The sequence below is a fragment of the Mycteria americana genome, chromosome 3, assembly GCF_035582795.1.
Source record: "Mycteria americana isolate JAX WOST 10 ecotype Jacksonville Zoo and Gardens chromosome 3, USCA_MyAme_1.0, whole genome shotgun sequence".
Lineage (NCBI taxonomy): Eukaryota > Metazoa > Chordata > Aves > Ciconiiformes > Ciconiidae > Mycteria > Mycteria americana.
Window position 1 is genome coordinate 123989787 of NC_134367.1, and position 21259 is coordinate 124011045.

General features: G+C 38.0%; 1 protein-coding gene across 5 annotated transcripts in view; it reads left to right on the forward strand.

The window, feature by feature from the left end:
* The window catches only part of KIF16B (kinesin family member 16B), a 148383-nt gene that overhangs the window by 8706 nt on the left and 118418 nt on the right, over positions 1 to 21259 (forward strand). For all 5 annotated transcript variants that reach the window (XR_012774931.1, XR_012774932.1, XM_075496885.1 and 2 more), the window contains exons 2-8: positions 7596 to 7665; positions 8687 to 8800; positions 13740 to 13856; positions 18133 to 18230; positions 18735 to 18844; positions 19484 to 19626; positions 21014 to 21182. Coding sequence is in view for 3 of the 5 variants with exons in the window: in XM_075496885.1 (XP_075353000.1) it covers positions 7596 to 7665; positions 8687 to 8800; positions 13740 to 13856; positions 18133 to 18230; positions 18735 to 18844; positions 19484 to 19626; positions 21014 to 21182 (821 nt within the window). In the remaining 2 variants the exon portion in view is untranslated. The remainder of the gene's footprint in view (positions 1 to 7595; positions 7666 to 8686; positions 8801 to 13739; positions 13857 to 18132; positions 18231 to 18734; positions 18845 to 19483; positions 19627 to 21013; positions 21183 to 21259) is intronic.

Genomic DNA, 21259 nt, shown 5'->3' on the forward strand with positions numbered 1-21259 from the left:
AACAAAGACCTTCCAGTGCCAGCGGGGCCGGAGCACAGTGGCAGCGTGGGCACGTGTGGGGCAACATAATTAAAGTGGCCTCATTTACAATTTCTAATCCCCAAAACTTTACGATCTTAAGCATTTTGAACTTAAAAAACTAGTTTTAGAATAGCGTTTCCTAGTCAATATATTTCAGTATTATCAAACATACTGCCAGGTTACCTATGCGTGTTTTATCACTAAAATAATGAACAATAAAATATTTTCAAACTCTGCTTTTTGTTGAGAGCTCCCTGAGACCAGCAGAGAAAAAGGTAATGAGTCTCTGTATTGTAGCTTTCCTGATGAAATGAAGTGAGAGAAGGGTGAGTCTGTTGGTTTCTCAGGCTTTGTTTATTTGACTTAAGACCAGTTCTGAAATAAATGGGATTAGCACTCAGCTGTTTTAACCTAACTGAGCTTTTGAACTCAAAGACTTTTAGAAGTCTGAGTGTCTGAAAGGCAGGTATTGTTGGTAAGAACAGCTGACTGAATTGAAGAGCAAAGTCCTCTATTTTGCAGTAGCTATGAATACAAAGCCAGGGTTATTTATTGAGAGAGGGTTTTTCAGAGTTATCGAACAGAAAGAGGGCGTACATGGCACTTGATGATTGCTGATGGGCTGAAGTTCTTATTGTTGAAGACTCAGACACTTCAAATATTGGCTTTATGAAGACTCTTCTCCAAAGAGTTTATGTTGTAAATACAAAGCAACAGTGAGATACAGAACCTGGAGTACACCCATCATTTTTCTGTATGCTTACACATTTGAAAGATATTTGTGCTTAGATAACTGAAGTAATTTGTTGTTCAATCCAGATTGCTTGTATGTGTCTCAGTTGAGGAAAAGAATGACAGAACAACAGCCTTATGGATTACTTGAGGGGCTAATAGATCTGTGAGGTCAGGCACAGTTTTTTTTCCTGAATTTCTAATTCGAGGACCTTCTGCCCCAAAAGACAAGGACACTGCAGGGAAACAATGTGATTTCTTTGAATCGCATTCTGCTGTACACGAGGTTAAGTCAGTACTGTCTTTAGGACTTGGAATAGCAGGAGTAAAAGAACAAATCAGAAGAAACACGATATTAAAAGCAAAATATCACGTGGACTAAAATCCAAGAGTCCTAGAGAAACTTCATAGTGTCATAATAATTACAACCAAATTCCCGGATGTCATTCAAATCAACTTGGTTGTGTCTGAGGTCATATTTTATGTTGCTTCTGCCAAAGATGGACATTTGCTATGTTTTCTTAAAGGCTGACATCAGAAATGTGTAAGAGGGGTTTCACGTGTGGATATCTTAAAACTTATCTATGCGGGACTAGTTACTACTGGTAAGACCATTACCGAGCCTGGTCTGACTCCATCTATGCAGGCAAAGCAGAAAAGTTGCTGTTAAGGTAGTCTGCTGATTGAAGCTTAAATATTTTTGAGGTTATTATGTGATCGTTGACCCTGGCATGTGTGGATACAGTAACTTTTTTTTTTTTAAGTTAGGTGTCCTGATGATTTAAAAATTTGCTTATGTGGCTACCCGCCAGACCTGATGTGAGTTGTTGGGAGGTGAAGTCTACCTATAATATTGTTAAAAATACAAATGTAAAAAGGAGGTCAGGTACATGATTTAATGTAGTGACCCGTCTGTATGTGTTACCACGAGCGTGCACAGTTTCCCCAAAAAAGCTAGATACCATTCGACAGAAGACAGCACAAGGACACCTGTACGCTCATTTTCCAGGAGAGCCTTACTGCTGTAGATTAAACTGCTGCCTTTCAGTACTGTTGGTAAAATTTATTCTTATGGCTAAAGGCATTTAATCTAGGTTGTCCTTCATACAAGAACTGATATGTGTGTACTAGTATATAAACTAAGGGAATATTTCTGTTTCATGAGATGTACAAGATTTCCCTGTTTCTGCATTCTCTGTCACTGGGTTTATTATTTTGGTTTCAGCTGCACTGTGAAGAAAGTTCTGGGAGTAGCAGAACTCTCTTTTAACTATTTGCAAAGTTTGCCAATGCTTTTTATAAAACCAGTATCACAAAAAGGAACGTGGGTATCATTATAAGTCTGCACTAGCAAATAAAGATAATGTTGATCACAGAAAACCTTATGCCCATACAAAATGTGCTTTATGACAAAACTCTCTTTTAAAGTACCAAGTACATGCACAGTTTCTTTCTCTTACTGAGACACAATCGCAGTCGTATCCATAGAAAGGTATTTCTTTTAACTTCAGGCCCCAGGAATTTTTTCTGCTGCTTTCTTGTCTGGCTTGAGGTGAAACTTGAGAGAGATTGCACTGCCTGTCTGTCAGCCAGTCCAGTCCCATCTAGCAGCTTTTGAATGTGTTGGCTAATGTCAGCCAGATTTGACAGCTTGGTAGAGGTCTTGAAGATAATGAAGATGTGTTGTTCAGAGAAAACAGGCAGCTGTAAAAGAGTCTGCAGAGCTCTCCCGAATCAGGGGAGGGCTGCAGCCCTTACCAGCTATCAGAGGATCCACCTAGGAACCTCCCCTCAAACCAATTCGAAGGACATCTGATTGCAGTTGTGCTGCTTGATGTACAATGTATAGTTGTTAACTTTTAGACTATATTAGTGTAAACATAGCTTCAGCCATTTGATTATGGGCTTGTGGCCATATCAGTGAACAGCATGGGGTCACTTTGAGCTCGGGATATGCTGGGCTGTTGCCCTGCTATGGAGACAACTGTGATTTTTTTATACAGTGTAATAGTGTAGTACTGGTGGCTCACGTCACAGTGGATTCCCAAAATCTTGTGACTAAAACAGATTGCTTGACTCAGCCAATGTTATACTGAAACTACTTGTTATTGATGTTTATGGAAAAAATTACTTTAACCCAAAGGGTAATGAAGATGTTTTACAGACAGACCACCAGATTTATGTTTTTAACTGCACCTAGATATGGAATCATATTTTAAAAAAAATGTACTTTCTACAAAATGATTTGATAAGCATTGAAGAAGTTAAAAAAAACAACCACAAAACCAAAAAAACCCCTCTGGGTAGGAAAGAGAAATTATGTGATATTTCAGATTGCACCAACTTTAGTTTTCCTGTAGTTACAGAAAATAACAAAGAATTTCTTGTGTAGGAGGGTTTTTGTTTGACTTTTTAAAGCATATGGTTGAATTGAATGATCCCCTTTTAGGAGTTACTCAAAGAAAGGAAAGTACTCTTGGTCCACGTAATTCAATAGGACATCAGGGCATTGTACAGTTAGTATGTTACCAAGCTACAAGAAAAAGCTGAGTTCTTTCTGTGACACACTTCGTGCTTGTTTTTCAGTTACATCTACCTTGATTTCTCCTGGTCATTACGCAACCCTCATGCTCTCACTTTGTGACCCCAGAAATACACCTGGGTAGTGAACAAGCAGAGTGATAAAATAGGAAATCCATAACATTGTACCTAAAATGTGAACGTAAGAAGTAGCAGGCACTTTGCTGAAAAGAAAAGCCATTGAGCATGGTTGAGTTGCTTTTACAAGTGCTCAGACTATGTTTTTGAGTAGTTGAAAAACAAAATTGCACATCTGCTCTTCAGTATAATCCTTTTCCAATAGATGTTCCATTAGATGTCTACAGGTAAGTGAATTTCCAAGAGTATATTTTACAGACCCTCTATTTTGACACAGAGGTGCTCTGCAGGCAGTTCAGGTAGTGCCTGTGTTCGTGTCTGTGCAGCCTTGGAGGTTTGCTGAAGTGGTCTTTTGAAACACTATTTGGGAAAACTGATTGCACTTTTCTGTCCTGTCCTCTTTTGTTTTCCTCTCCCATGCCCCAGATGAAACGTGTCTCATTCTTTCTGTTCTCTTCTTGGAGTCATGTCTGACAGGTATTGTGGTAATCACAACTGATTCCCATAGTATCGATTTAATGGAAAACATAATATCATGATTTTCTAATGGGATAAGCTATAATAAATGCTCTAGTGTCTGAATAATACAGAACAGATTAATAAAAAGCCACAGTTTAAATAACTGAACCTTCCATTGAAGGGGCTTAAAGGAAGGAACTTAAAAGATGAACTTGGAAAAAGACCAAACACATTTTGCATGTCTGTAATAGGGATTTTTCTAAAGCTTCCCTTGTTGATTTATATTTGAGGTAACAGTGTTTTTCCATGCTCTTCTCCCTTCTCTCTGGTGAAAGTTGCCTTGAAATCGGGAGATACTGCTAACATTTGGCTGCCTGTAGTATGATTTCGACTAGATGCCCGTGGAGGTGCAAAAACTGCTCTGGTCTTTGCCCTGAAAATAAGCAGGAAATATAATGGAAGGAGAGAAAGAAACTTGACGTAGAGATATCTACATTGCAGCTTCTTCCAGGAAGCTGCCTTGTTTTGATATAGCTGCTGAATCATCTTCAGTTTGGGGTGGTTCTTCGTAACCCACGTGCACCTTGTGATGAAGAGAAATTATTAAAACTTTGCCCAAGTAAGCCATTTATCAAGTTATCCCATTACAAGACAAGTGTACTAGTTCTTTTAAGTGTATCTTGGTACTAATATTGATATTTTTGATATTAAAATAAAGTGCCAGTGCTATTTGAAGTAGTTTTTCTGATTTTTTTTTTTGTCCTTTTTTTTTTTTCTTTACCCTCTCCTCCTTACCATTAATTGCAAGATGACTAGCTGAATTTAGCAATAGTAGAGGGTTAGTAACAGCACTGGGCTGATGTATTTCCTGGTGTCTGTGCCAAGAAACTTGCCTGTTTGATCACTTTGTAGTTTGGTTAGGGGCCACGGGATCACGGGTTTATAAGTTTCCTTCCCTTGTGATCCTGGAACTCCACGTGGTGTATGAAACAGCAGCAAGAACAGCCTGGAGGTTGGCCTTAAACACTGCTGTGTGAGCAGATTGGGCTTCGGGGGAAGCAAGCTTTCGAAAACCATCAAAGCGTTAATTGTGAACTAGTTTTGGCAGCCAGCCCCTTTACGTTGCTTTGTAGTGAAGGGAATGGAGTTTGCAGGGGCAGTGTCTTTGGGTAGTGGCTGGAGCTTGTCTCTGGGCTGAGATAGGGCTGGTGGTTTGTACGGATGCTGGAGGAGCAGCTGGTTGCAGTAGGGTTCTCCTGTCCCTGAAGGTTCTCAGAAGGGTGCCCAACACTGCAATACAGCTGTTTACAGCCTGAACCTTTAATTAAGGTGGAACTTGCAATCAAAACTTTTTGAAAGGGACTCAGCCCCTGCTGAACTGCATTAAGTGAGTGCCTGGAAATAACTGGCATCATGCGAGCAACTTTTTTTTTAATGGGGTCCTCGCAAACTCTTTATGTGTACAATAAATTATACTCGGCTGTCTTATATTAAAATTAAGGTTTAGCATTTGATTCCTATTAATTTTCAATTCTCTTAGGTTGGCTTATGGTTTCTGATCATAGTATTCCTGTTTCAGGTTGTCCTCTCCCTATCCCTTCTCCTGCAAAAATGCAAAATTCTATTTATGAATTTTTTAATTGGCTAGTGCTTTACAAGGCCTTTTTTTTTTTTTTACTTTGAAATCCTCATTCTTTAATAATCTTTAGTAATATTATCAGTGTTATCATAAAAATTAATGACTGTAGTCTTCTCAGAATTTTGTGTAGTTCATATATGGGTGTTAGACTTTAAACGTTTTGTATCAATTTTCCATTATTGAGTAGCTTTAGGTTTTGTAATATGGAGAGCTGGCTAGGTCTGGGAAGGAAAACACCAAAATGTTTTATTATTTCCCCTCATACACCTCAAGCATGAAGAAATCCAGACACAAAAGCTATAATTCTGGCCCAAACTTCTTCCTGTCTAGAGTCCTTCCAAACTTCCTAGAGGAAGCAGGTTACAAATTATATTTGAAAAAAGTTTTTGTAGGAAGATAGACCATTTATTTGGGCCACATTACTTATTACACCTTCGCTGAACAAATACTTAGAGACAGGTAGAGGCTGTTGAGGAAGCAGGATGAATGGTAGCCATCCACAGACTGCATTACTGCGATGCCAAAATCTATTTCTTACTAAAAAATACTATTGGAAACTTCTTCTCCATTTCCCTGTTTATTATCCATAGCTGTATTTTAGTATTTCAGTCTCTTAAGTGTAGACCTAGTAAAAGCTACTAAGGATGACATGGGAGTGACTAAGAGGCATCTCTTAAGGCATGCCTCTAATGTTTTTCTACGGTAGATCTAAATTCAGTTGTATAATTCATGCTGTAATTATTACAATTATATAGTTTATTAGCTTAGAAAATAACATAATGTGTTGATATTTAAATGAGCACTTTTATTTGCCTGATCTTTATTAATTGATGTAGATTTTAAAATGAGTTTTTGCTTTTCTTTAGTATTTCTACTGGAAAACTGAATGTGACTAGAGGGTAACTGCACAGTCAGCAGATGAGCATAGAGTTGGGTGATCCAGTGCACCACGAGGAAGAAAATGTCACACTAAAATCGTGAACTCAGGTCTCCTATTACTAGGAAGAAGTTTCTCTTTTTCAGTTTTGGTTGGTGCAGGTGGATATCCAGTTATCGCTGAGATACCGTGCCATATGCTTAAGCAGCACTTTATTGCTTTAAAGCACTCTGCTTTCCTTTGCACCAGTCAGGCACACCAGTTTGTCAGGTGACTTAGATGGTTTTGGAACAGGCGTGTCTGTTAGCATTTGGGGGGGGTGAGGTTTTGTATGGAGTATATAGCAGTCTTCCTCTTCTGGCTCTTTTTTTTTCATGGGCATGTTTTTAATAACACAGGAGATGTTATGCTCAAGGTTGTCATTCAAGAGCAGCCTGTATTACTCTTATGACTAACTATAATGAAATCCCATCTTTAGCAAGCAGGTTGATACATGCTGGTTTTAGACACTAAGCTAACAATTTTTTATGATAGTTTTGAAAATGGTCAGAAACAACTGATGTGAAATAGATGCGGGTGCATGAAAGCACTGCTGCAGAACTGGACTTTTTTTCTTCTTGGAATTGTGCTCTAGGAAGCAACAAACCTGTGTAACACTCCCTTAGTAGCAGAGCCTCTCTCCTGCACTGCCATGATGCATCACAGCTCAAAAAATATGTTGGGTACCTCATTTCTAAGAAAGTTTTAAAATACTGGGGTTTTGTGGTTTAAATATTTAGTCCTGTTACCTAGGCCATATGGGTAAATGGGGACTACTGCTACTAGGATGGTGGTAAGAGGCTGGTACAAGATATTGTAACATTCTGTTTTGTAGTTCCTTAGAGCCACATAATTGACTTCACTGGGCTTTGGATCAGAGTACTTCAAATTAAGAATAAACCACTTAATTGACTTGCAGAGTCAAACTTCTGAAGCAGGTTTCCCCAAGCTGCTGCTCTGTTTCTAGATGAAGGGATTTGGAGGCAAGCCCAAGTGCTTCAAATATATCCCATAGCAATAAATAAACACTGGTCACAACAATTAAAAAATGAAATAAAAATGGATTCACTTGATAATTGACTGTGGCAAGCAACCTGTTGAGCGGAAATATGACTGTTGATTATTGTGATATGTTTTATTTAACGTACTCAAGTCTGATTTTTCTTTCAGGGAGAAAGACCTTAACGCAAAGTTTATTATTTCCATGGAAAAAAATAAAACGACAATCACAAACTTAAAGGTGAGTAAACACACTTTAAAAAAGGAAATCCTGTCTGAATAGCTGCCAAAATATGGTGGGACTAAACACGGGTGCTCACTGCACTGTGGAGAACAGCCCTTAGTTTTTAAAATACAGTATTGAAGTAATCCTTTGGGGAAACAGGTTAAACTGTTAACTTGCTGCATTGCAGTTTTCTGAAAACCACTCTATAGACTGTTATCTCGTAGGTTTTTCTAAGGTTTATCACTCTGGTCATTACTTAGCTGGAAGGTGAAAGCCAACAATAAAAGAGAGGTACATGCCTGGTACCTATGAAGCCTTTGCTTCATCTGTAGAAGTTGTCTTCTGGAATTCCCGTGAAAATGAACTAAACCCAAAGTACCCATCACTTGCTATAATATTTTGATGGTATATTTTAACATTTCTTTCAGCAAGAGAAATTGTGCACAGCAAATAGGTTTTTGCAAGATAGTTTCCAATGACAAATATATGAAAAGGAATTTCAGTGCATAGTTTGTTTAGACTGATTCAGATAGCAGTGAGTATTGCTGAAATATAGTGCTAGCTGTCATGTTTTGAGCATGATGATAGCCTTAAGCAGCAGGTATGTAACACCATTTTAATCATGACTCCACATAAAATACTGTTCACAGTGCAAAGGTCTCTCTGGCTCCTATTAATTATATGTGTAGGATAATCCCTGATTATAATCTGAATTTCATATACAGGACTGATTTAACTAAATGTAAGTATTGTGACAAAAATGTACTGTGAAGTTAGGAGCAGTAAGCTAAAATCCAAATAGTTCCTGCTGTGCTGTCTTGTAACATGACTGTCCTTGCTGAAGAGTATATCTGTTGCGAATTTTTTCACTGTTGTTGGAGTAATAGGTTAATCTGTCATTATAAATTTTGAAATGTGTATAGACTTTTTAAAAATTTGCATTCTGATTAATTATTGTAAAATGTTTTTAATTACTTCATCAGGATGTATTGTCCTAGCTCTTTTTTTTTTCTTTCTTTTTTTTTTTTTTAAATAGGTACCAGAGGGTGGTACTGGAGACACAGGACGAGAAAGAACGAAGACATTTACCTATGATTTTTCCTATTTCTCAGCAGACAGTAAAAGTCCCAGCTTTGTTTGTCAAGAAATGGTAGGATTACTGAATGTTAATAATAGATTTTTTTTTTCCTTTCCCTTTTCTTTGACTTGAAAGCATTCTTTGAAATGTCTTTCCATTGAAAGTGTTTCTTGTGTAATTTAGAAATTCCCTAGGTACCTGAGAATTTGAATTTTTTTTGTTTTCTTTTAACTTATCTAACATTAAGTGCTGTGTTTTCTAATACAGCAGGCTAAATGCCTTCTCTCTAGTTCTCTTGTCTGATTTGTCTTGTAAGGTCAAGTTAGAAAACTTCTCTGAGTACCAGTTTTGTTTTTGAAAAGCTTTTTTGAAAAAAATCACTTTTGAGAAACAAGCATGTATCTTTAATTCACTTAGACAGAAACATTCTTCTGATCTGGTTGAAGTGGGCTTTTTTTGTCCAAAAGTCTTGGTGCACATTGAAGAAGATTCTTCTTTCACCTCCCTTGAGTATTCAGCTTAGGAAAGGACAAAACTGCCTTTCTTCCTGCACACTCAGAAAATCAAACTCAGAGCTATAGGCATTATTTCGATGAACAGATAGACTTTCCCTGACCTCACGTTTCATGTGAACGTTGAACCTTTTTGCTATTTCACATTCCCAAATAAATTTATTAAGTAAAATTCTAGTGTTTTGTGATTGCTATCTTGTCGTTTGGTTTTGTGGAACTTGGGATGCTCTAAGCTCAAAGTGAGAGTATTTCTTTCCCCTTAAAATAATGCAAGGGTTTGCCGAATATCCTGTAATCCAGTTGGTTCCATACTTTTTTGGTGTGTACCTCATCTATTCTGTAACCCCCCAAATCAGGGATATTGGTATGGCTAATCCTAAAAAGCCTCAGAATTAAAACTAATAATAAACAATAAGTTGAAGCCAATTTTAAATATTTATGAGAAGGACAAGCTTTGCCATTATATATGATGAGTTCATTGTTTGATAGGGAATTTATAATTGAAATTTCTATGTAACCATCAGTGTAAGCGGTAGGTCCTCTTTTCTGAAAGCTTCTTTCTTTATTTCACTGAGTTATTAGTTAGTGTTTAATCCAAACATTTGATCATGTATATTCTTAAACTTTCTGGATTGTTATTTCTTGATGATGTTCTTTTTAAGTAACACAGTTTTTGCTATATTCTCTGAAATATTAAGAAGTATACATTTATTTGGGCATTGATGTAGAAATACCCTAATTACTTCAGCACTGTGGCAAATTCAAGAAGTAGTGTATTTGAGCGCAATGATTGGAACCCTAGTTTCTAGTAGATGTGGTGGTTTGTGTAGTAGTGTGTTTAAACACATCTAGTAGATGTGTTTAAGCAGGTGGTTCAGGCCATATGGCTTTACTAGAACTTTAGCAAATGCTTAAAGTTGAGCATGCAGAGAGTTATTTATTTATTTTAATTAAAGCAGCTTTGATCATGTATTTTTCTGCTCCAATGCGAACTGAAGCTTGAGATTTTTGGTTGTGGTTCTGCAGACGCAACAAATGATTGCCTTAAGTTTGCTCATGCAAATCGATTAGGGTCTCAGTTTAATATTACTTAGGTTCTTGAAAATGCACATAATGCTCAGTTATAACTGATTACCATATTCTCAGTTCTTCCTGATATAGATGAGTACATCTCCATAAAACAGTATTAGTGATGTGTCAATGCATATTTGGAAAAGTCTGCAAAATGTACTATAAAAGTAGCTATAGAAATTCTTCTTAAGCACCGACTGTGGCTTAGGTTTATGGTTATTTAGTTCTTGGATCCTTTAGGTAGCTGTTTCTTTACCTGACGTTACATACTTCTGGAAATCTATGTTAGGCAAGACCTCATTAGAGGAATCCCAGGAAGAGAGTCTGTAGTGTTGTTAGGCTGTTGCTGTTGCAATGCAGGTTTTTTCCAGAATCTGAATGTGCTGTGAAATAATGAAGTTAACGCTTGTTAAAACAGCCATTTGCAAAGGACATTTGAATTAATATAAATGGATATCCAAGTTATATGTGGAAATTGGACATTAACACAACATACAAGTGATAAATTAAGTTTTCCTTTTTTTTTTTTTTCCTTATTGGTGCCATTTTGCCTCTGTTTCAGAGTGGGTCAGGTTGAGGCAAGATCAGTATAAGTCGCCCATGTCAGGAGCTTGTAGGAAAAAAAAATAAAATGCTCATATAGGGATTGCTGCAGCAGCCTTGAGCAATGATTTTTTTTTTTTTTCAAGCTGTGAGCTTTATGGTTCGTAGTAATAGGATGCTAACAATAAATCCTAAACATGGCTTAGATGTCCATGTTCAGTATTCCACTATTACAGTGTGTCCCACAACCGCAGGCTGCCTCTTTCATCCTCACTGGTAAGAATGCTGACTTCTTGTCCTGGTTTCGGCTGGGATAGAGTTAATTTTCTTCCTAATAGCTGGTATAGTGCTGTGGTTTGGATTTAGTATGAGAATAGTGTTGATAATACAGAGATGTTTTAGCTGTTGCTAAGCAGTGCTTACACTAGTCAAGGACTTTTCAGCTTCCCATGCTCTGCCAGGTGCACAAGAAGCTGGGAGGGGACACAGCTGAGACAGTTGACCCAAACTGGCCAAAGGGCTATTCCATACCATATGGCATCATGCTCAGTATAGAAACTGGGGGAGTTGGCTGGGGGCAGCGATTGCTGCTCGGGGACGGGCTGGGCATCAGTCAGCGGGTGGTGAGCGGTTGCATCACTTGTTTTTCCTGGGTTTTGTGTGTTGTCTGTCCCCCCCCCCATTGTTTCCCTTTTCATTACAATTTATTATTATTATTATTTTATTTTATTTCAATTACTAAACTGTTCTTATGTCAACCCACAAGTTTTCTTACTTATGCTCTTCAGATTCTCTCCCCCATCTCACCGGGGGGGAGGGTGAGCGAGTGGCTGTGTGGTGCTTGGTTGCTGACTGGGGTTAAACCACGACACCTCTTTTGCTCAGCCACAAAAATATTGTTGTCCCTGTGTGCAGCACGTTGAAAACAAAAGGAGTTTTCAAACCATGGGAGTGCAATTTCTAAACAGATGCTGCACAAGCTATTGTTTTGCTTGTGTTATTAATTTAATATTTAATTGGAAGACTTTGTAGTTAAGCTCTTATCAAGTTGCTGCAGAATTTCCAGTTTACTGCACCGGTGGCATAGAAGAAGGGCGTCTTTCATTCACATTCATCTTTCCATGGAATAAAATTGATCTTGATTGTTGGTAATGCGGTTGCCTAGTGTGCTTTGTTCATGATTGTTATATTTTTCCTTTTGAAAGGCAGACAAATAATAAATGGAAGTCTGTCTAATACTACATGCCCCATTAACATGCTTTGTAGATACAAAATATGTTTTAGTATTAAAAAAATTAGAGTGGGAGTGGCAATTTACCATCAAGCTACTTAATTTGTATACATGGAAGAGAAACAAATAGAATTTTGATGAATTTGCTGCCCTTTTATGACAAACCGGTGTCCCAGTCTTTTGGTTCTGATGAAGTCCCATTCTAATGACGTGTGCTAAGCCTCTGTGTTCAGATGACACTGACTGTAGCTGTCTATCCTATGTACTACCTCAAACCACTTTGCAACGTATAAACAAATTTGTAAAAGACAAAATGCAGACAAAACAATAGCGTATAAAAACTTGGTCCAGATGGTGAGGTAGAAACTTGGACATAGAGAAAGGGAAAAGAGGGGAAAAAATAAAGGAGCAGTTACTCAGGAGGGAGAATTCAGCTGAGATGCTCCTTTTCAAATGACAAGCAAAAGGGAAATTGTGCTTTTGCTGATCTTTATACTCTTTCTCTTTGAGAAGTATAACAGATTACAGCATTGTAACTCCTTTGCTCAAGGGAAGGTCAAGTTAAGTATTCCAGAGGCATGCTTGCAACTCATTAATGATTAAAGAAATTACCCAGCACTCCTCTGTTGTAGCACTGGCATGATTATACTGTGTGTATGCCATTCACTATTAATAATGACTTGTACACCTTGGTTAATTTAAATCACGTGTAGCCAAATTACATGAAGCGTCTATGAGATTTTTGAAAATCATGTTTGGACTGGGAGACCCAGATTAATAGTTTCATTGAGAGAGAAGCTGCGCCAGTGGGGGTATGGATGGAAATGAGGGGTAATGATAATGAAAGGTCAGAAATGTGGGAGGGATACTGGAGGTGGTACTGCAGAGGAAGGTGATGAAGGCATCTGCTGATAGCTGAACTTAGTAGGTGAGAACAGCCCCCCACATTATGGGATGTGGAGGAAAGTTCATTACCAGTTTCAGAGGTAAATGTTGAGGGCAAAAGAGAAGGGGCTAGCTGAGGAAAGACGGTCACTAACCACATAGAAAACATGTTTCCATGTTTGCTAGCTAAAAAGTACTCGTATGTAAAAGCCAGTTAGGGAGGAAATAGGGAGAAAATAATGGTCCATTTTCTTACACTTGGTTAAAACAAAAAACCAAAACCGACCAAATAAAACCCTCCAAAAACACAAATCAAGAAACTGACAGGATCACTGAAACATTTCCTTTTGAGAAGGGGCTGGATATTTGCAAAACTTGGAGAGCTGGCAAAGAAACAAAAAGTGAGTAGATATTAACAATAAGGAAAAGTGAATGAAGTATTTGAGATGAGCTGAAGGAAATTGGAGATATAGAAAGAAGGGAGCATTGTTTTGTTTTTTGTTTTTTTTTTTTTTCTTCTGCATGGGAAGTAGATCTCTGACAGAAAAAGAAGTAGAAAATATACTGTTGCAGTGCTGAAAACGAGATATGGTAGTAAAATCTAGTATTTTATTTGAAGTACTAATTTCCTATCCTATAGTAAATATCACTGGTTGATGCCAATAGCTTATATTGTGGTAGTTTATTGTTTCATATTTGCCATGCTGGACTGATGACAACTTTTTTCCCCCAAGCTTCTGTTGTCTTAAAAAACTTTCTCTGTTTTTAGGTTTTCAAAAATCTTGGTACAGATGTGCTTAAATCTGCTTTTGAAGGTTATAATGCTTGTGTGTTTGCATATGGACAGACCGGATCTGGGAAGTCCTACACCATGATGGGAAATGCGGTATGTTGTATTTTGCAAATGTGCATTTCTGTTGTGTAGCAATGCATTGAAATTATGCTATTGCAAGAGTACGTTTTTATGGAATTATTATTGCTGATCCTGCCTGTATGCGACTGACCTCCCCATGTATCATACCTTCCAGTAGTAATCAGAGGGTTGAGAAGCTATTTCTTTTATACGTAGATATTTACAGTTGGAAGAAGTGTCTTTAAGTGATACTCTGTTATGTTGGACAAAAAGCAATAATTTTTGTTCTGTAACAAAACAAAAAATTTCAAATGTTACCGCTGATTTTCTACGCCCAACTCAAGACGCAAAAGAAGATACTGATTTTGAGAACATGAATGATCAGCTCTTTCTGAAGAGATCTGTTTTTTAGACCTCTTTTGAAGGGTCAGAAGATTAAAATAGGTCCTTGACCCCCCTGTTTAGAGAAGGCTATCAAGTGAGGAGTAGAAACTGGGGATACGAGTTCGTAACTGTAAGTTTCAGCAAACCATTATGAGATGATACAGTAACTTTAATTTTAAGGATTAAGTCCTGTTGAGCACTGCAGTGAAGACCCTGGAAGAGGAAGGCATGGTAGGAGGGGCATTTGGCAATTTGAGAGTGAAGGACGGGAGCAGTGTCTTGCAGTTGCTTCCATGACTGCCCAAGGACAGAAAGAACCCACTAACCTGTTGGGAGTGGAGCAGTTTAAACAGGCTGACTGATGAAGCCTATTTGCAAGGCAACCTCCAGGCTTCATTCTCCTTTAATCCTTGGGGAAAAAAAATACAGCACGTCTTCTCCCAGCAGAATTGAAAAGGGGAATATTCCCACTTGTCCTTCCTTAGATAGATCACTCTTTTGAAATGTAGTAAGATTGGTCACTTTGCACCTCCTCTTTGCTTAGGAGAGTAAATTAGCTGTAGATCTTTTTCTTTCAGTTGTCACAGAGTAAGTAGCTTTATGTTTAACTTCAATATGGTAAGCAGAATAGACTTTTGTAACCAGAAAAGATCTTATGACCTAGATGTGGATTTCTATTTCAGAAATTTATAAAAGTGACATTTTTATGAGACTGCCTCACTATATGTAATGACCGTAATCATCAAGACATTTTCCAAATGAATAGGTGCTGAAGTTTGTTTGACACTATTCAATAATAAAGGTCTAATCTTCTTGCCATGATACATAAATACTTTAATCTGGCTTTGTACAGAGCATGCATAAAATATACTCAGCCGCCAAGTTAAATGCTTGAAAATTGATGGCCCTGTCAGAGAGACTACAGTGCTATAAGAAAACTTGAATTGGAAATAAATTTTCTTTTTTACCTACTTCTCCTTAAAAAGTATGAATTCTATTCTCATTTTGCTTTCAATATCTGCTGTTCTTGGCTCTGGAAGGCTGCTTCTGCAATACTGTGTGCAGCAATCATTTCAAGAAATATGTGGACCAGTTAGAATAAGTGTTGAGCAGAGATACTGAAATTATCAGAGATCTATAAAGTACGATCTATCAGGAAAGTCAGACTTGCGTATGCAGAGAAAGGAAGACCGTGGAGGAACAAAAGTCTTCCAAGATGTGAAAGGCTGCTGCAGAAAGGAAGGGAATAATTTGTTCCCTATGTCCAAGGTAGATGGCTAAGAAACAGTACATTTGAATTGCAATAAGGAGTTTTCTGGTTAGGTAGTACAGGAGGAAAACAGGCTTTTAATGAGAAAATTCAGCTCTGGAGTGAACTACCTATTTTGGTTCTACAGATTTCCATGACTGGAAACTCCGTAACCCAGAAAAAAACTGTCAAAGATGTTGTTGATCCTGCCCTGGAGCTGTAGGGATTGAAAACGGAGAAAATGTTTAAATATAGTTCCCAATAAAGAGTATACATTCTGTAAGATGTATATTTTACTGATGAAATATGCTGGGAACTGTGTGTTCTTCCTTTCTCATCACTATATTGCTATGGTTGAAGTTACTCAATTAGAGCTAGTATTTCCTATTTTAACTCTCTTCGCAGTTACTAAATTATGTCAGACACTAATGACTTGCCTAAAACTTTGTGATGGATCTTTCATGTTTTTTCCTTAAGCTTTAATTAAAATTGTTCAGGTGTTTCCAAGCATGAGATGAAAGAAAAGTCTTTTTCCTGTTTCTGTGTTAAAAAAAAAAAAAAAAAGTATGGGGGAAATTCCAACACTGAATCTTGAAACTTTATCTGGAGTAGAGATTGATACATATTGGGAAAGGTTCATCCTCTGTTACCAAAGGCAACTGTCTCAAAAAAAGCCTGATTAAGCTGCAAGATTCTTCCTCTATCTAGGGGTGTGGGGTTGTTTTTGTTTTTTTTTTTTTTGTTGTTTTTTTTTTTTTTAACCAAGGTGCAATCAGGTGAAGGGCTAGGTATGATAGAAGGAGAGAATAGATTATTTCAAAGAATGAGGCCTGGTTTGAGAAGGACAGAGAGGCTCTGATTAAGAGGAGGAAGAAGCTGGAAAAGGGCCGAATGGAGGGATAGAATATGATTAAAAAAAGAGACTGGATGATGAATCGGGAATTACATCTAGGCAAAGGAAATAGGAAGAGGAGCTCAGAGTTGGCACCTGGAAGAGGATTGCTGGGACAGGGAATGCAGAAGGAAGCTGAAGAATGAGGACAGCGGGGACCAGCACAGGAGCAGACCAGAGTGGGCTTGGGCAAAACGGGTCAAATTTTATGTGGGGGTCCAAGTAGAAGAGAAATCTTTGCCCATGGAGCACTCACCCTGCCAGAGCCTAGTGCAGAGTAGTCCACTGTCTTCATGTTTTCCTGCTGCCAGATATCTGTAGAATCCCACCAGGCAAAGTCGCTTGGGTGCCTGGAGTGCCTGGGCTGTGCATACATTGGATGTTCGGTCTGGTTTGTCCTAAGTTGCCTCCTGCTTAATTACAAGGCCCGTAACCTTAAGCAAGAACATTTCTTGCCTCAGTGGTGCACAGAATTAGTCCATCACATGAAATCTCTTATGCGTTTTTGGACTGGAGGCAAATTGTAGCTGACAGACTGTTTTGTAAGCTACTTCTGAGTTTGCAGCTCTGAGCCCAAAGCTCATCTGTATGTATATGTCCTCTCCCTTTGTTCCTGGGAGCCACGTTCACTCATTTCAGCTCTGAAGGAGTGTTAGCTTCTGTCTTCCTCAAGTGGTGGGGAGGAGATATGCTCAGCAGGTAGTTGGTCATCTATCTAATCAGACTCAGTGGGAATGGGGCGGCTGGGAGCAAGCAGCCCCTTGTCAGCTGAGACCAGAGCTGCATGGCACTCTCCTGCTGGGGAAAGCCCTGGCTTTGACTTACTGCCTCGCTGCTTGGCTGGAAAGGCGTCTCCCTGGAGCAACGGGAAGAGGAGAGCTGCATGCTAAGTCTCTGGAAATCTCAGCGGTGTTAGCTGCTGCCTCACAGTCTGACACGTGTTTGACATCAGTGGTGGAGCAGCAGCCTTACTGGGATGAGACTCAATTCTCAAGTGCCAGCTTAAATGAGAAGATGACATCCTGCTGCTGCTGGCTGCTGTGTTAGCTGAAGTGGCGAGGACCCTGTAATGGATAGTTGCAGCCCTGCTAGTAAACCACATAGTCTGTAGGGATCTGTGAGAAGGAATAGGTCTTTTCAGTTTGCTTTATTAAATCGACCAAGCACTTTATGCATAAAAACTCTTTAACTGCCGAGTCGAGCATTCAGAAGTTAAATATCAAATTTAATTTGGCTGCATTGTGGGATACAGTGAATGTAGTTTTAATTTTGTTATTGCATGCTAATTTATCTAGAGGACCTACTGCGTCTTTCAAGACAGGAAGGACTGTGAGCTGGGGATTGGGGGTCTGAATGAGAATGACTCATGTATGCACGTGTATCGCTCTTGTCCCATTCTCTGCAGATGTTGCCAAGTCTGTAGTGACATGAGGTAGAAGGAGAAGTTAGAAAAGATCGTATTGAGATATGGCAGCTCACATGTTGCTCTGGGCAGCCAGTTTCTGCCTTAAGCAGTTGGGGTGCTTTGAACTATGTGAGAGGGATGAAATGTATCCCAATAGCAAAGAATTACAGCTAGTATATACGCTCCAACACACACACGAGGGTTAACGTGGCAAGATGACCGCAGGTAAATAAAGGGCAAGAAAGTATTTGCTGAGAAGTTTTCATTTTTCCCCTTTTCTGGATGTTGGAACTCTTCACTAGTGATTTTGGGTTTTATGTTTCAAAATATATTGTGCATGCATATATAGGTTTGGAAATAAGAATTGTTGTTATTGCAGGGTGATGCAGGGTTAATACCTCGAATTTGTGAAGGATTATTCAGCAAAATAAGTGAAAAAACAAAGCGGAATGAGGCCTCCTTTCGAACAGAAGTCAGGTAGGTCTTGGCGTGTTAATACTTTGCTGGTTATCAAGCTTGTTTCAGTTACAGCTACCCTGTTTCACTTACTATCTCTGAGAAAAGTGTGTGTTTTTCAAATAACTTTCCATGCTTGGCCTCAGTCCTATAATTGATTTTTGTTGGCAGTCATAGTCAAAATGTGCAATACTTCTAACTTCAATCCAACAGCTGTGCATTTTGCTTTATTTAAATGATAGTGAAAATGCCTTTGCTACTAGACAGCATCTTCCTTATTTTTACTCTTTATTTCAGACTGACATTAGGAGCTCTTGATCTTGCTATGTCTGCTTCCTTTCTACTTCTTGCTTTTTGGCTTTATTCCTTATGATACAAGTACACTGTAGTCATGACTATCTTAAGCCAACTTTGGATCCATTTGCTTCTCCAGGCATCTTGCTTTCAAACACAATGTTAACGTGCCTTTCCTTTTTTTTTCAAGACTCAAATCAGTCAGTGGTGTTCTAATCCTTTTTCTTTCAGTTATCTGGAAATTTATAATGAACGTGTGAGAGATCTTCTCAGACGGAAATCATCAAAAACTAATAATTTACGAATACGAGAACATCCAAAAGAAGGGCCGTATGTTGAGGGTAAAAACACTTTCAGTGTTTTGCACTGGATATTTTATTACCTTTATGTATTTTAAAATGTCATGTCTAATTGCATAGGGCATTTTTACCTTTTAAAATATAAAAGATGATGGATACAGTGCTATCCTTTGATTATTAATCAAAAGCATTAAAGGAGAATAGCCTCTCAGTTTGTATCCCCACTTGCTTTCCCAATTTTAAGATTATTATACATATACAATTTTTATCTGTAAATTTATAACACATTTTTAAATTAATATTAAGAGATGCAATTTTTTTAAAGAATTTGTTGACAATAATTTATAAATCTTTAATGTTTAGATGGAAAGAACCTATTAGGATCTAATTATCTTAATCCATCCTCTGCCAGGGAAGGTTCCTGTCTTTTGAGAGATTATGCTTATGTTACTGCACTAAATACTTCAGTAAGATTGCACATTTTTTTTCTTAATTTACTGTAAATGTGTAAGTTCTCCATTGTTCACATGAGGCCTCATTCCTTTCCTTAAGCGATAAACAAGTATGGCAATAAACACTAATTGCAGCAATACTTTGCAGTAGTGAGGGTAATTTGAATCTTTTTGTAAAGAAAATCAAGTGCAATGTCTGAGCATACTGTAACACTCTGCTTTTCTTTAGATTTGTCTAAACATTTAGTGCAAAATTATACTGATGTAGAGGAACTTATGGATGCAGGAAATATAAATAGAACGACGGCTGCAACTGGAATGAATGATGTCAGTAGCAGATCACACGCCATTTTCACAATCAATTTCACTCAGGTAACAAAACAACCCCCCCTGTTTTAATATGTGTTGACATTCAATAATTCATACGATAATTAAAAAATAAGGTTGTCAAATAAGCAAGTATGGGTAGATAATGACTATGTTGTTGTCTTGTGATAAGGAAAGTTAAGAGTGTGAAAATACTGTTTTGAGAATTATAAATATGTTTATCAGTGATTATAATCTTTAAAATTTACAGTGTGATGCAGTTACTTCAAGTGATATTTAATAGATTTTGAGGAGATAATCATTGGGAGTTCAGGCTGAATAACAGTGACCAGTGCCAGTGCGTTTCACGATGCTGCTGTGACAGGGGGAGTGGGTGAGGAGCATGTTGTGTGAGACTTCAGCCAGAGCTGAACATGGGCTACTTCTTATGCTCTGATGTTATCCAAGGTTTACAAAAAACCTGTCTCCATGGCCCAAATTGTAGAGGGTAGAAATGTTTTCTGAGTGTTTTCTTGTGGGTTCTTCATCTGTTACTATTGGAAACCTATTTGTATTCCTTGATTTACTGATGGAATAATGGAGAGCTTTAACACGTTTTCTCAGAGCATAGTGATCTTTTTGTTTATATGTAGTAAACTCATTTTCTAATGCCTCCCGCTCCTCATCGTTGTTTTTGGGGTGCTTTTTAGACAGTCCACAGATAACCTGCTAGATGAAGAAAAGGTAGCATAGAGGTGGTTTGCTCTCCTGACAGAACTTTGCATGTCTCCCCCCAAAAACACACACACAAAATCCCGTGCACCAGCTGTTCACTAATGATGAATTGCTCATTGCGAAGCTTTCGGAAGAGGATGAGAGGCAGGTAGCAAAAGGTTTTGTTCTACTATTGTACTGTAAAAGTAGAAGAAAGTTTGAAACAGGGCAATCTGAGTTGATTTATATGAATTAAGATAAAAATTGGGAGGAAGCCTCAGTTAAAATCGTAGAATAAAATTGCAATTGCTACTTACTAGAACTTGGAGGCAGGGGGAGATACTGAGTGTAAATGTGTCTGTGTATGCTTTAACTTGTTGAAAGCTAAATATAAATATAATATAAATGTTGAAAGCTTAATAAAATGAATGCAGCACATGTTCACTGTGCATCATGTAAATACCAATTCACAGTTGTCAGTGCATGTGCATAAGTGGCTAGAAAGTTGCAAATACTACAATTTAAAGAAGTAACTACTTGTGTGGGAGTTATGCAGCAATTCATGATCAAATGCCTTTCTGTGGCACCTCTAATACAGCTGTCTTCTGAAGCTCTGCTATTGTAAACAAGTTAAATTCAATCATGACATGAAAAAGGCCACTAAGTTAGATTCAGTAAATTTCAGAATTTTGTAGCTTAACATACTTTTTTTTGTGTGTGGTTTTTTTTTTTTCTGTAGGCTAAATTTGATTCTGAAATGCCTTGTGAAACTGTTAGCAAGATTCATTTGGTAGATCTTGCTGGAAGTGAGAGAGCAGATGCCACCGGTGCCACAGGGGTTAGATTAAAGGAAGGAGGGAATATTAACAAATCTCTAGTTACTCTGGGAAATGTAATTTCTGCCTTAGGTAAGTCTCTGGTTTTTGTGCTTGTCCATTTTGGGTGGTGGGTTTTTTTTTGTTTTTAGTCATTAAATACCTTTCTG